The sequence below is a fragment of the Azolla caroliniana genome, unplaced genomic scaffold, assembly GCF_043228905.1.
Source record: "Azolla caroliniana isolate FFs.n. ecotype wild unplaced genomic scaffold, voAzoCaro1.0.p SCAF_12, whole genome shotgun sequence".
Taxonomy (NCBI): Eukaryota; Viridiplantae; Streptophyta; class Polypodiopsida; order Salviniales; family Salviniaceae; genus Azolla; species Azolla caroliniana.
In genome coordinates this window covers 18,625,656-18,638,430 of record NW_028230447.1, presented here as the reverse complement: position 1 = coordinate 18,638,430, position 12,775 = coordinate 18,625,656, and the positions used below count along the sequence as shown (strand labels likewise).

The 12,775-nt window shown below is 36.7% G+C and overlaps 1 protein-coding gene across 1 annotated transcript; it reads left to right on the top strand.

Moving 5' to 3' along the window:
• Nucleotides 1–2,335: 2,335 nt before the first annotated feature.
• Nucleotides 2,336–7,968, top strand: LOC147857352 (uncharacterized). The gene is made up of 3 exons (XM_087328440.1): nucleotides 2,336–2,491; nucleotides 3,247–5,538; nucleotides 7,583–7,968. The coding sequence occupies exons 2-3, from the start codon at nucleotides 3,379–3,381 to the stop codon at nucleotides 7,673–7,675; spliced, it is 2,253 nt and encodes a 750-aa protein (XP_087184566.1). The 5' UTR covers nucleotides 2,336–2,491; nucleotides 3,247–3,378; the 3' UTR covers nucleotides 7,676–7,968.
• The last annotated feature ends 4,807 nt before the right edge of the window (nucleotides 7,969–12,775 follow it).

The window sequence follows — 12,775 nt, the reverse complement described above, 5'->3', positions numbered from 1 at the left end:
ATGAGTGAGATTTTGTGATGGAAATGGAGTTTGTGATTGTCAAAAGGAGATTAATGAAGGAGTAAAATTGTGTAAAGGGTATTTATGAAGAGGATATTCTCTTGTTTCGATATAGTATCTAAAGGAGAATAATGAGGAAGCATAATTGTGTAAAGGTTATTTATGAAGTGGAAATGCTCTTGTTTCAATATATCAAAATAGCATCTAAAAACAAGTCTTGAGCCTCCTCAATGAGTCACTACAAGCTTGACTTGGCTACAAAAGAGCAAGGAGGAGGTTTTATTTTGTTTGAACATAACAATGCAATATTTGGATCTAGCTTAACCATCACAAGTCTTGGCCATAATGACAAGGGTCATAAGGTTGTCACCCTAGGAGCACTAGGTTGGTACATAGGAGGCATGACCTAGAAAAAGTTTAAACTTAGAAAACCATTGTAACAAAGATTAAATTGTTTGTAGCTAGTATAAATAAGTTCAACGGAGCAAATTCCTGTAATCTTTGCAAATGTATGGCACATACTCATTTCCTCTTTGATATGTCGTAGGGAGCATTTCGATTGCATAGAAACACTATCATGTGCACATTTACATGTTATACCAAGTCTAGATATATTTGTTTTCATTATATCTACAATCATATGCCTCTTTCTAAATTAAACAATATATACAAACACATATTTGACCTAAGATATATTAGTAATTCAAGAGTGAGCAGTGTCAAAATGAAGTGAAATTAGGTGAGCTATGGTTGGGGTACCATTTACATTGGGACCACGGGCCACATCCACGTCGAAACCCTTTGACCTCTCGCTTCTTTTCGAGAGACTTGGACGGAAATGAAACTAGGCCTAGTATAAAGCCATCGAACATGTTTTTTTACTAGAACTCTTTAGCTTGAGTTCTATTTTATTTATTTATTTATACTTTCGATGAATGGGTAAATACCCCAAATTTGTTGTAAACCAATTGTCTCATGGGCCAATTTTGGTCTTAGAAGACATTAAGATATCTTTCTTTCTTTCTTTCTAACAACATGCCATTCTCCTAGATTAACTATGAGATATTCTTTGAATGTTGATTCATCCAAAATTTGTACGTATTTTCAAATATTACAATATCCAAATTTACATACGCCATCAAGAGAAAAGTCGTGGCATTTACAGAAGCATAACTTCTTGAAGTCCACAATTGAAAAGAACACACTAACCATGATAAACAAGAAATTTGTTTCACAAACAACACTAGGTCATGTATTGCCAAATGTAATGAAGAAGCACAAAGGCCTTGCAAATAGAGTTGGGGAAACGATTGACTTTTTACTTCATCAAATCCCAACATGTTATGTGTGCTCGAGCAAAATGTGAAAGCATTATTTACCCTTAGGTTTATGTATAAAGGAGACTTTAGACTTCCCCACATCTTGGATTTGCATGTTACTTGAAATCAAAATTATAAAACATGATGCCGTAGTGATAAAGCTTTTGTTTTGTAGCATTGATGTTGTGCATGTAGTGGTAATGTCATGCTCATTATCAAAATACAATTACAATAATTCGTAGTTGGGATCATGCACAATGACAACTTGTTCCTAAAACATAACTTTATAACATTAACACAGAATCACAATTTCCAAAATATAAAGATTCCTCCATATTACAAAGATCGTTTTGTTCCTAAAACACAGCTTTATACCATTGATACATAGTCCCAATTTCCAGAATCTCTTTCCAAAATACAAAGATTCCTCCACAATACAGAGATAGATAGTAAAAGATAATCATTGTCTTCTAAAGGGCAAATGTTTTTATTTTTTTGGACCCAAAAAAAGATGCCATTGCCGATCCCTTTCAACTAGAGATGATAGCTGAATTGCCATTAAATCCATCAAATCCAAAGAGCAAAAAAGAGAGAAGGAAAGCCAAGGAAACAACTCACATTACGTAATCATCGAGTCGGGCTCCTCGAGCAAACAAAAAACATTAAACACAAAAAACATTAAACAAAACAAATGCTCAATAAGATCCAAAGGCGAAAAAGGGACGGATGGATGGATGGATGATAATAATAAACAAAAGGATGAAGAAAAAAAGAACAAAAAAAGATGTGTTGGCTTGGCTTAGCCTAGCTGCCCACAACAGTTCATCATGAAGAATATACACATATTAGAAACCACACAGAGGTTGACCATTGCCATGGCAGACCAAAACCTTAACCTATGGGATAAAACAAACAGAATTTGTTGATATGTCAAGAGCCAACAGTGCAGATGAAAAGGAAGGAGTGTAAGTGGGCCCTCCTCTCATTACAAGAAACAAAGAGCAAGGATTGGGATTTGCAATCCCCCTGTCATCATCCCTTCCCCCATTTCTGATTCATCTCCATTGATGATTTCTTCTCCTCCTCCTGTTTTTTCCAGAGGTCTATCCTCCCTCACAAAAGAATCAAAGAAATCAGGGAAGACTCATGTCCTTCTTCATGTGGGCCTCAAGGTGTGTATATCTGAGCCTCTTATATATTATCTATAATTGCTCGCGGCGCTGTTGATATTCAAGCTATAGGGTAACCTTTTAAGGGCGTTTTCTGTGTCTTGACTATCATCTGACTTGTTGGGTTGATTCAAATTCAAGCTCTAGGATACAATTTGAGAATTTTGCTTTTGGTGTTTTGGTACTCTTAGGGTTTATTGGGTCTGCTGAGATTTAAGCTTGAGGGTAATATTTCAGAGTTTCTGTGTTCCAGAAGTTATTGGGTCTACGGGGATTCAAGCTATATGGTAATATCCTAGGTTGTTTTTTGTGTTCTACTCATTGTAGGATTCTAGGGTAATATTTTAAGGTTTTGTGCATCTTGATCATCATAGAATTGATTGAGTCTGTTGAGATTCTAGTGGTGTCTTAGGATTTTGTCTGTCCTTCTCATAGGATTTATGGTGTCTCATTAGATTCAAGTACCATTGCAGGTTTTTGTATATCCTCATTAAAAGCCTTATTAGATCTCGTTAGTTTCAAGATTTAGGTTAAAAATCTAGGGATTTGTATTTTTTTTTGGCTCTGTTGAGATTCAAATTTCAGGGTAATTTTTGGAGATCTATGTGCAAGGGTTTTTTGGGTTTAATGAGATTCAAATTATAAGGTAATAATTTGGAGGTCTTTGTGTCCTGCTAATTGTAGAATTTGTTACGAGATTCAAGCTCTATGAAAATATGTTGAGGTTTTGTGTGCTGTTTTTCATCCTCATTACCCAGGACTTGTTGGGTTTATTGAGATTCAGTCTCTTCAATGGGTAGCACATTGCAGAAGTGCTCAAAATAAACTTTTGGGTTTGAATTGTTCTTCTCCATTACCCATTTGACATAGAAACTGAAAAATTTGCCACCATGATTTCCAATGAGAAAGATCTGAGTCATTCAAATGAGAAGAGTCTGAACCGTAGCTCAAGCACTATACCATGGAAGGAGATGTTTGAGACTGCTGCCTCGAGCCCCTTGTCCCAATTTACGCCACCGAGGTACTTATCTTCGAGATCCTCTCCGGCTCTTGGTTCAGTAGCCAACTCACATGAAGCTGAAAGTGCACAGAAACCTCCTCTGCCCAGAAAAAAAGAAAGCACACATGCTCTCAGTGTCCACAAACCTTCATCCGATCACAATGCAACTGAGATATCAGAAAATGCTCATTATGGCACACATCAGATTCTCAATAATTGTCAAAATTCTGGCCTATCTATTTCTGATGAGAATTCCAAGGAAGTTACTGCTCTGCACCAACAATATCATCAACTTGCAATACATATAGCAATGGCACATGGCGTCCTTATATTTCTTGTTATAGTGATGTATGGAATATGGAAGCTCTTGGGATGCTACCAAAAGCCTATTCAATGGGCAGTGCTATGCTCAATGCCGTTGAGAGCTATCCATGAGGCTATCAGATCCTTTTGGGAGACTTCTTTGAAACAGGGTCTCTTTGGAACACTTTTGGCAATTCCTTTGGCCTTATGCAAGGCTTTAATAGTTAGCACACTTGATGCTCGACTTGCTTTGCTTCATCTCATTGGAAAAAGAAGGTCCCAGCAAGGCAGGAGAGTTAAGTTTTCAACTCTTACAGAATGGTTAGTTTCATTTACTGTGTTGACACTTGCCTATGAATACATGGGTTCAATCTCTTTTGCAATTATACCTTTTGTGGTGATCACTTTCTACTCCTTTGGCGTACTTCTTGGTCTTGTGCCAGAGATTGAAGAGCTGGAAATGGAAGCTAAACGATCTTTACTTGTGGAACCTAGCCGGCGATGGAAACATGCACGAACTTGGTTTGAATGGGCTTTGTTACCACTCACAAAAGTATACAAATTATTCGAAGCATGGATTACTGGTGCATTATTGAACAATCTACACCATTTGGTTGCAATATTTTTGATTGTGTTGATGATTTTTGGATCTCTATCAGGATTGGTCTTGTTCTCATATAAAATAGGGTTGGAAGGCAAGGATGTAGTGGTTGCCTTGAAATCCCACGTAGAGAGAAGTAACTATGTAGAGAAGGTGGGATTAAAGCAGTGGATGGAGGAAAATAACATTCCTGAGCTTATTGATAGCTATTCAGGTAAGGCATACGATGTAGTATCTAGCCAGATAGATGTCTTTGCGGAGAAATATCAGATGACAGAGCTGGCTGATGTGGGTAAGCAGTACTTTATTCAGCTTGCACGTGGGCAATGGAGAAGAAATCTCGCAAATAACTCCAACACAACAGAATTGGTTCAGTCTCACCCAATTTTGGTTAAAACACATGCAATAGTACAAAAATGTCGAGAATATGACCTAAAAGGTGCTTATTTGGAGCTTCAACAAGGTGGTCATTTTATCCTCGAGCATCTTAACATACCAAGAGAAGAACTATTGGATAAAGCAAAGAAAATTGGAGAGAGGTGGCTTGGAGTTGGAAAACACGTGTTTGCAAATAGCTCAATACTTGTGTTTGCGATTGCAAGACTCATTGTTTCAAGTACTAGCACAGTTCTTTCTGGTGCTCCTGAGCTCCTGAGCTTTTGTGCAGATTCTTTTATCTTCTTCACTGTACTTCATTACTTAATCATTTCCAAATCTGGAGGTGTGATGGAGCAAGTGTTAGGGATGCTTCCATTATCTAAATCTACTAGAACAAGATGTGCAGATGTATTAGATGATGCTGTAAGTAGTGTTTTGCTGGCTACAGTTAAAGCAGCCTTTTTCCAGGCGGCTTTTACATGGCTCCTCTTTCGGCTTTTGAATATACATTTCTTGTATATGTCAACCCTACTAGCATTCTTTAGTGCCATTGTTCCACTTATTCCTAGTTGGTGGTCATCAATTCCAGCTGTTGCTCAGTTAGCTATGGAGGGACGATATATTCGAGCTGTCTTGCTGATGGCTGCCCACATTGGAGTTATGGATTATGGTGTTGGTGCAATTCAGAGTGGTATTCCCGGCAATAATGCATATTTGACAGGTTTAAGTATTGCTGGTGGCATTGCCTTATTTTCGTCTACACTTGAGGTTAGCTCTTGACTATTTACATTATTCTCTAAAGCGCTGATGGGGTATACATTTTATATAAATTACTTGCTATAGAGAGTGGCACCGATAAACTTGTCACATTTGTGCGAAATTTTGGATGTTTTCAAGTTTTGAGCAGTAAAGATTGTTAAACAGATCATCTACAATATATCCATGCAAAAGTCTTTTTATATACAATGCAGTCCATTAAAGTTCATCTGTTCATGGTCCTTTGCATTTCCCTGTCTGGAAGGAAAAAGATACACGTTTCTTTTTTAAGCAAATGTGGAAGAATCTATTCCAGTTACTAGAAGTGCTAATCTCCCCTCTTGGGTTGCACTCGAACAGCATGTGCTCTCTTCATAGGAGATGGGCTATGCCAATTGAATTAGTTAGAAACATGTTTGGAATGGGTTGGCTAGGTGTGTAAATTCCAAGGTATTTTCTGCTTCAATTGCCTCTTCATAGTATCCTACCAGTAGGTTGTTGACTTTGCCCTTGGCCACATTTCACTGTTATGGTGCTCATGAAATCTCTAGAAAAGCTTTCATTTGCCTTCAACCTGCATTTTATTTGCTGGTGTAATTGCGCCACCATCGTGAATGTAGGTATTCCAAGTCTTTCCATTCAAACCCCATAACTTTGTCTGTGGTTGTGTGAAAGAATAGGACAATGGTTGTCGTTTAAGCAGAATCTCCTCTGGTACAAGCTGTAAACAAATGAGATGATCAACAGTGTTGTATTTGAACCTGCTTGTAGTTGTACTACAGCTGTCGCCATGTTTTTCAGGCCGTTGACTGAGTTGACGTTCTAGAGTTTCTGCCTGGAAGTGTAGCCATGCAAGAGCCCACCATAATCCCGTGATTGTTGTGCAAGGTGTTTTCAGTTTCCCTGATCTATCATAGGGTCTTAATCCAGTCATATAACTGATTTAGAGAAGACCCAGTAATATTGGCTGATTTCATAATGCATATATCCATCGGTTGGCCACTAGGCATTTCCTTTTTCGCATTTCTGACCACTGATGAACAGGGGTGTCCAAGGGGAGCCAAAACTATGAATCAAATCCTAATAACCAATGAATATTAAGATTAAGAAAAGAATGATTTAAGGGTACAGACCACCCACACCCCAGAGCGAAACGCAAGAGATGAATATAAAATACCGTCAATTTTGCATACGATCGAATATTACTATATGTTATTTGAGATGAATGGATCCAAGAGAAGAGATCTTTGTTCACCGATCACATCTGGATCAAAATGCCGTAATAATCCTCACTATATGTAGTTTTCGTTAATATATCTTGACTCCTTAGGCTCCCAAACTCCCACGTATTCCCATGTGTTACAGGTCCTAGGATAACTCATTTCCCACTTATCCTGCCCTAAACAGTTGAAATTAACCTTTAGAATTGGTAACTAGAGAGAGAGAGAGAGAGTTGGGTTTTGAATAACAATCGGCAACGGTTCGGTTCGGTTTGAGAGTGAACCAAACCATGATACTGTTAAACCGAACTGTTAAAATGTTTTCAAACCATTAAAACCGCGGTTTTGTGGTTTGGTTTCGGTTTTCAACTTAGGTCAAAATTCAATTTAAAAATTTTTTAAATTTAAAATATTTCATTATTCTAAATCTTTCAATTTTCAAAATTTTAAAGATTTTCCTAAAATGTGAGAATAAGGCCTGAAAATGAAAAGATTGTTTTAAAACAATTTTTAAAAATTAAAACAAATAAATAAATAATAATAATAATAAACCGTTCGTTTAAACCGCAGTTTCTAACTGTTGAAACCGAACCGAACCCATTTAAAAAAACCTGAACCTGAACCGAACCGAACCGTTCAAACTGTTAAGCTGCGGTTTGGTTCGGTTCAAACCAAACCGTTGCCAACTGTTAGTTTTGAACCCAAGATGTAGTGTAGTAGTGCAACAACTTACCACTAGGGTAAGGTAATTACAATGGAGAGAGAGAGAGAGAGAGAGGAGATTTCTATTTACATTAATTGTGCTAAACAAAGGGAGTTTATTGTATATATACCAGGGAGCAATTATGGGCCCATTGCTTATGACAGTTGCAATTTCATTAAAGAACCTTTATACAGAGTTTGTTTTGACAACTCCGAAACAGATATGACAAAAGTTGCAACATTCTTCTTGTATCCTCCATAGATTTCAATCATTTCAATCCAATTCTACATAACATTCTTTCTGGAAACCACCATGAATGGCTAAATTTGTTCGAGAAGAGAATAAACCTTGTAAATTTAGTCACTATGCTACAAATTGAATGTAAGGGCTTGATCTTAAGCTGATTACGATTCGTCTATTCTATGCCAGTGACTACCCTGTTATGTAAATAAATCTTGCCTCCAAAGGTATACATGACACATAATTTTTTAAATATAGTGATACAAGTTGTGTGGTCAATACTCTTTTCATTTTCATAATAGTGGTGCGTACTTATTGATGATTTAGAGGTGCTAAACAGTAATGGACTATAAATACATGGTATATTTTATGCTTCATGAAGAGTATTAGATTGTGTGGCACTTTCAGTGTGAATGTAAGATTGGCTATCTCGTCTTTTTATATTTAACAAAAAAATGTGTTTAACATAATAGTGTGATCATTGGAGTGTCATTGATGCACCAAGAGATAATTCATGATCATGCATGCTTTATGCGTAAGCCTCAAATCAATTGTCCATTGTTGCTTTGAGAACTTTGATGATGAAAGTTCCAACTCGCGATTATTATTATGATTTATTTTTCAAAATTTTGAAAGGTTGCAACACTACTTAAATGATCATACTAAAACGTGCAATTTGTTATTGATGTCAATTCTATACATAAATTTTGTATTGAATTGTTAGTGCATACCCATCTCCTTTTACTTTTGTAAAAAGCTTACTACCTTCCATCTTTTTCCACCATAAGCATGTATATACTAAAGCATATAATTATAGATTGCTAAACAAGGTGCGAAACCAGTGTTGATTACTAATTACTGCACAAACAAGAGTTTATAATAGAAACTATTTGAAGGTTTTTCATACTTGGGTGATTTTCACTAATATGATTTTGATATTTATTTGTTCAAGACATGAATAAGGAACATGGTGATATAATATATAAACTTATTAGTGCTAATAATGTGAAAAAGGGGATTAAAAAGATATTATTGGTGGTTGGGGTAGAGTATTTGGATTAACAAGTAAGGGCATAAAGAGAAGAATAATTAAAGGCACTAGGATAAAACAAGTTAATTAAGGAGAAATTAAAGGAAGGATTAGAGTGCTAGATTGTTGGATTAACCGTGGTAGCATTGATTAAATCATGAATTATTTGAAAGTTAATTAATGGTGAGGGACATGAGTAGAGTTTCTGGGTGTTGGATTAACCATGGTAGCATTGATTAAATCATGAACTATTTGTGAAGGACTTGAGTAGAGTTTTGGGGGAGTGTAGTAGGTTTTTGGAGTTCTTATGATATAATTATTTTAGGCTCTTGTAGTGCTCTAGATATGGAAATAGAGAGTTTCAATGTCTAACAAAGGTAGTTCAAATATCATAATTAGTTTCTTGATAAGCAAGTCACCTATTTAATTACTTAGTTGATGGTTCATGAATGGCAAACGTATTAATGAGGCTAGTGCTACATTTGTGCTCATAGAGTCATATGTTCTTACCATAAAATTAGTACTTATATATGTTGGCAAAACATTGACTATTTGTGGGCTTATGAGATTGATGTGAAGAAGTCTATGATCTAAAGTGTGAGGATGAAGAAGCCTTACACTAAGACTCTTAATGGAGTTGCATCTTGCACTTATTTGATCATTAGTTAGTGTGTTAAATACGATTACCAACATCGTAAGAAAACAAATTTTTTCATATTCTTCTCTTTCCTTTTCGATTGTGACAGTATTTTTTATATTTCCGTGAGATAAATTACCAAACTTTTCTTCTAGTTCCTTGTGGTAATTGATTGATTAGTTATTGCATATAATTAAGTTATTTCCATATAATTCTATCTTAATTACAAAATAGGAATTTCCTACTTGAGGAAAGGACACCTGTATACGAATGTGTCACTTCCCCATGATGGTAGAAGCATTATTTTAGATAGTGAATCTTATCAACTTAATCAAATCATGCCATCTAAATGAATGCATTTAAGTGTTTGAAGCATCGAAAGAGATATAATCATTGTGTACGAATCTTGTGCACTTCTACAACATCATCTCAATGCCCTAGATGGTTTATTGTTGCAAAAGGGCTCATGAGAAATGTAGGAAGAGATTGAAATCATGATCTTCCACACATGTGTGGACTCAAAAACAATCTATCCTAATTCCTCACCCTATAAAGAGGATATATTCCTATTTCTAGGATTTGCATTTACAAATGTGAATGGATGCCTCTATGTATGACCCAAGCTACCAAGGATCCACTCGCTCAAGGATATGAAACTCAAGTCTTGCTAGGACAACAATTCGCTTAGGCAAACTTCTAGGAGCCTTGTACCAAAGTATGGCTTTTTGGAACTATGATCACCCTTAGCCCCATGCATGGTGTGATTGTAAGGGTTTCCATGCTCCCCCTACAATGAACACAAATAGATCGTCCACTAGTCATGATGTTGTCACATATTATATATAACAACACATTTACTACACCTGAAATAATCCATGTTGGATTCACAACACTTCCATGATGGGAGAAGTCTTATTTCATGTAGTGAACTTGATCAAACGAATTTAAGTCATACCACCTCAAAGAATTTCACATGAGGCATTTGAAGCATTGAAGCAAGTGATGACAATGGAACACATAAAAGGATCATTGTACTCGTTGGTGATAAAGTGGTTCAACATCGAGAACTTTCCACCCTTTCTATTTGTAGACCTCTCAAAAATGAGAAACAAAACAAGGGAGTGCAACAAAGAGCTATAACAACTATTTACCCAAAGACTTGGATCACACAAGGGAACCTCTCCCCCTAAAGGTAGCTTCCTATTAGAAAGATCATTTTACAAACTTCTTATGGGATGGATTCATATGGAGAGCGAGATATGCGAAAGGATGCAAAAGTCTATGTGCCACTCAGTGCTCACAAAGCAATAGGCCAACATAGAGTTAACATATCCAAAGTCCAAAGATGTTGCAAACTATGTGAGGGAGAGATCGGAAGCAAAGATTTTGTGTGTGTAGATGCCCATCTTACAAGCACATAAAAGAGAAATATATCACCCTCTACGTTGTTGCAAAAATCCAAGTGTGTGTGTGTGTGTGTGTGTGTGTGAAATGTTTAGGACCACCTTGATCCTAAACTAGGAAATTTGGATATGAGTGGCATTGCCGATGAAGGTTTGCAGGGGTCTAGCCTGTGGGTGAATTGACACGTAGTTGTCAGCTCATCCATAAAAAATTTGAACATGGAGAGTCACTGCTCAAGTTCATAGATACTACATGAAAAGGTTTCACTTGTTGATCTCATATATCATCTTTGACCTCCGAGTAGAATTATAAAATCTCTCCCTCTTTTCTCTCTCAGACACATTAATTTACACATCACATCATCTATCATAGTGAAGTCAAGAATATGCCCTTTTATGTTGCAACTAGGCCACTTTTGTTCTATACATTAAAGTTGCATAAAAATGTCCACCCCTTACGAGTCCTTCAATTAATGAAGGTAGCAACTTTATCCAATTAAGTAGTACATATTATAATGACCTAAATTTTTATAGAGAATGAGCCATCAATGTTATCATACGCACTACAGAGGTCATACTCTTCGTGAATGCCATATTCTTTTCGCACATGCTCTTTTTTTTGTTGTGGTCGAATATCATGCTTACTATATTAGCATTACTAGAACGAAGGTAAATTTTTAAATAACCATTTTTCATTGTGGGAGGTACATTGCTATTATTGATTATTTCAATACAATAACTCAAGTGGCATGGCCCAACTTTCTTATTATTGTCTTTGATTATTCAAGTTCACCACATTATTGATCACCTTAACCTAACCGAGCACGTTGTTACAATAAGCAAGGATGTTCTTGTACAACATGTAATAATCGTGTGGTAGTAAGGTTGAAAGAACTCAACATGATGTTATTTACCACCTTAACCTAACCGATGGAACATTAACTCAAAACCATCATTACAATTAGTAAGGACATAAGTGGTGCAGACTTGTAATGGTTGAGTGGTATAAGGTTGAAACAACATTGTAATGTAGTATCATTGCAAATAAATATGAATGCAATATAGTAATTAGAATCTACGCGTGCTATCATGTAGAACTGAAATCAAGAAATAAATAACATCCGTGACAAGTTAACACGTTCTTGTAATGAAAGAGTATTGGCATACATTGAGCACATTCTGGTAACCAAAGAGTATAGGCGTACACAGTGCAAAGGCAACATGCTCTATTTATATAGAACTTTGACGGTCAAGTTGTTGAACAATCAGGCAGTGTTTCGTATGTTCGCATGTACAAACTGCCTCTTTTGGCGAGTTCTAGTGTACATGTAGTCCACGGCACACGTACACACACGCACACATGATGGATGAGAGTTCGATTTTTGTTATCAGTGCAAGGGCAACACACTCTATTTATATAGACCTTTGGCGGTCAAGCGGAACAATCAAGCAAATGTCTCATATGTTCGCATGCAGGGCTGCGTTTTTTGGCGAGGTCGTCTGGTGTACATACATACAGTCCACACACACACAATACACACACGATGAGAGCTCGATTTTTGTTACAGACTTGCCAATGTGATTGATTGTCGTGTAGTTGTGTTTGAATCAACAAAGAGAGCCATAAGAAGAAGAAGAAGAAGAAGAAGAAGAAGAAGAAGAAGAAAAGAGAGAGAGAGAAAACGAAGGGGCTACTTTTGCAAATACTTGGAATAGAAGCCACGAAAACGCAAAAAACAGAGAGAATAATAAATGAGAGACTCTCTTTCTGTGTCTGAGTTTGTTCAGAGATTTCAAAGGTATCGAGGAGGAAGAAGAAGAAGAAGAAGAAGAAGAAGAAAAGCAAAAAGCAAAACGCAAAAAAAGCAAAAAACGCAGCAAGCAGCTGCCATGGATTCTCCCTCCTCCCTTCCTCTCCCATCATCGATGATGGATTCTCTCAGAACCAACGATCAGAGCCTTCTCCGACTCTCCTCCTGCACAGATTCCTGATCGATCCATCGATCCCTTCTCTCT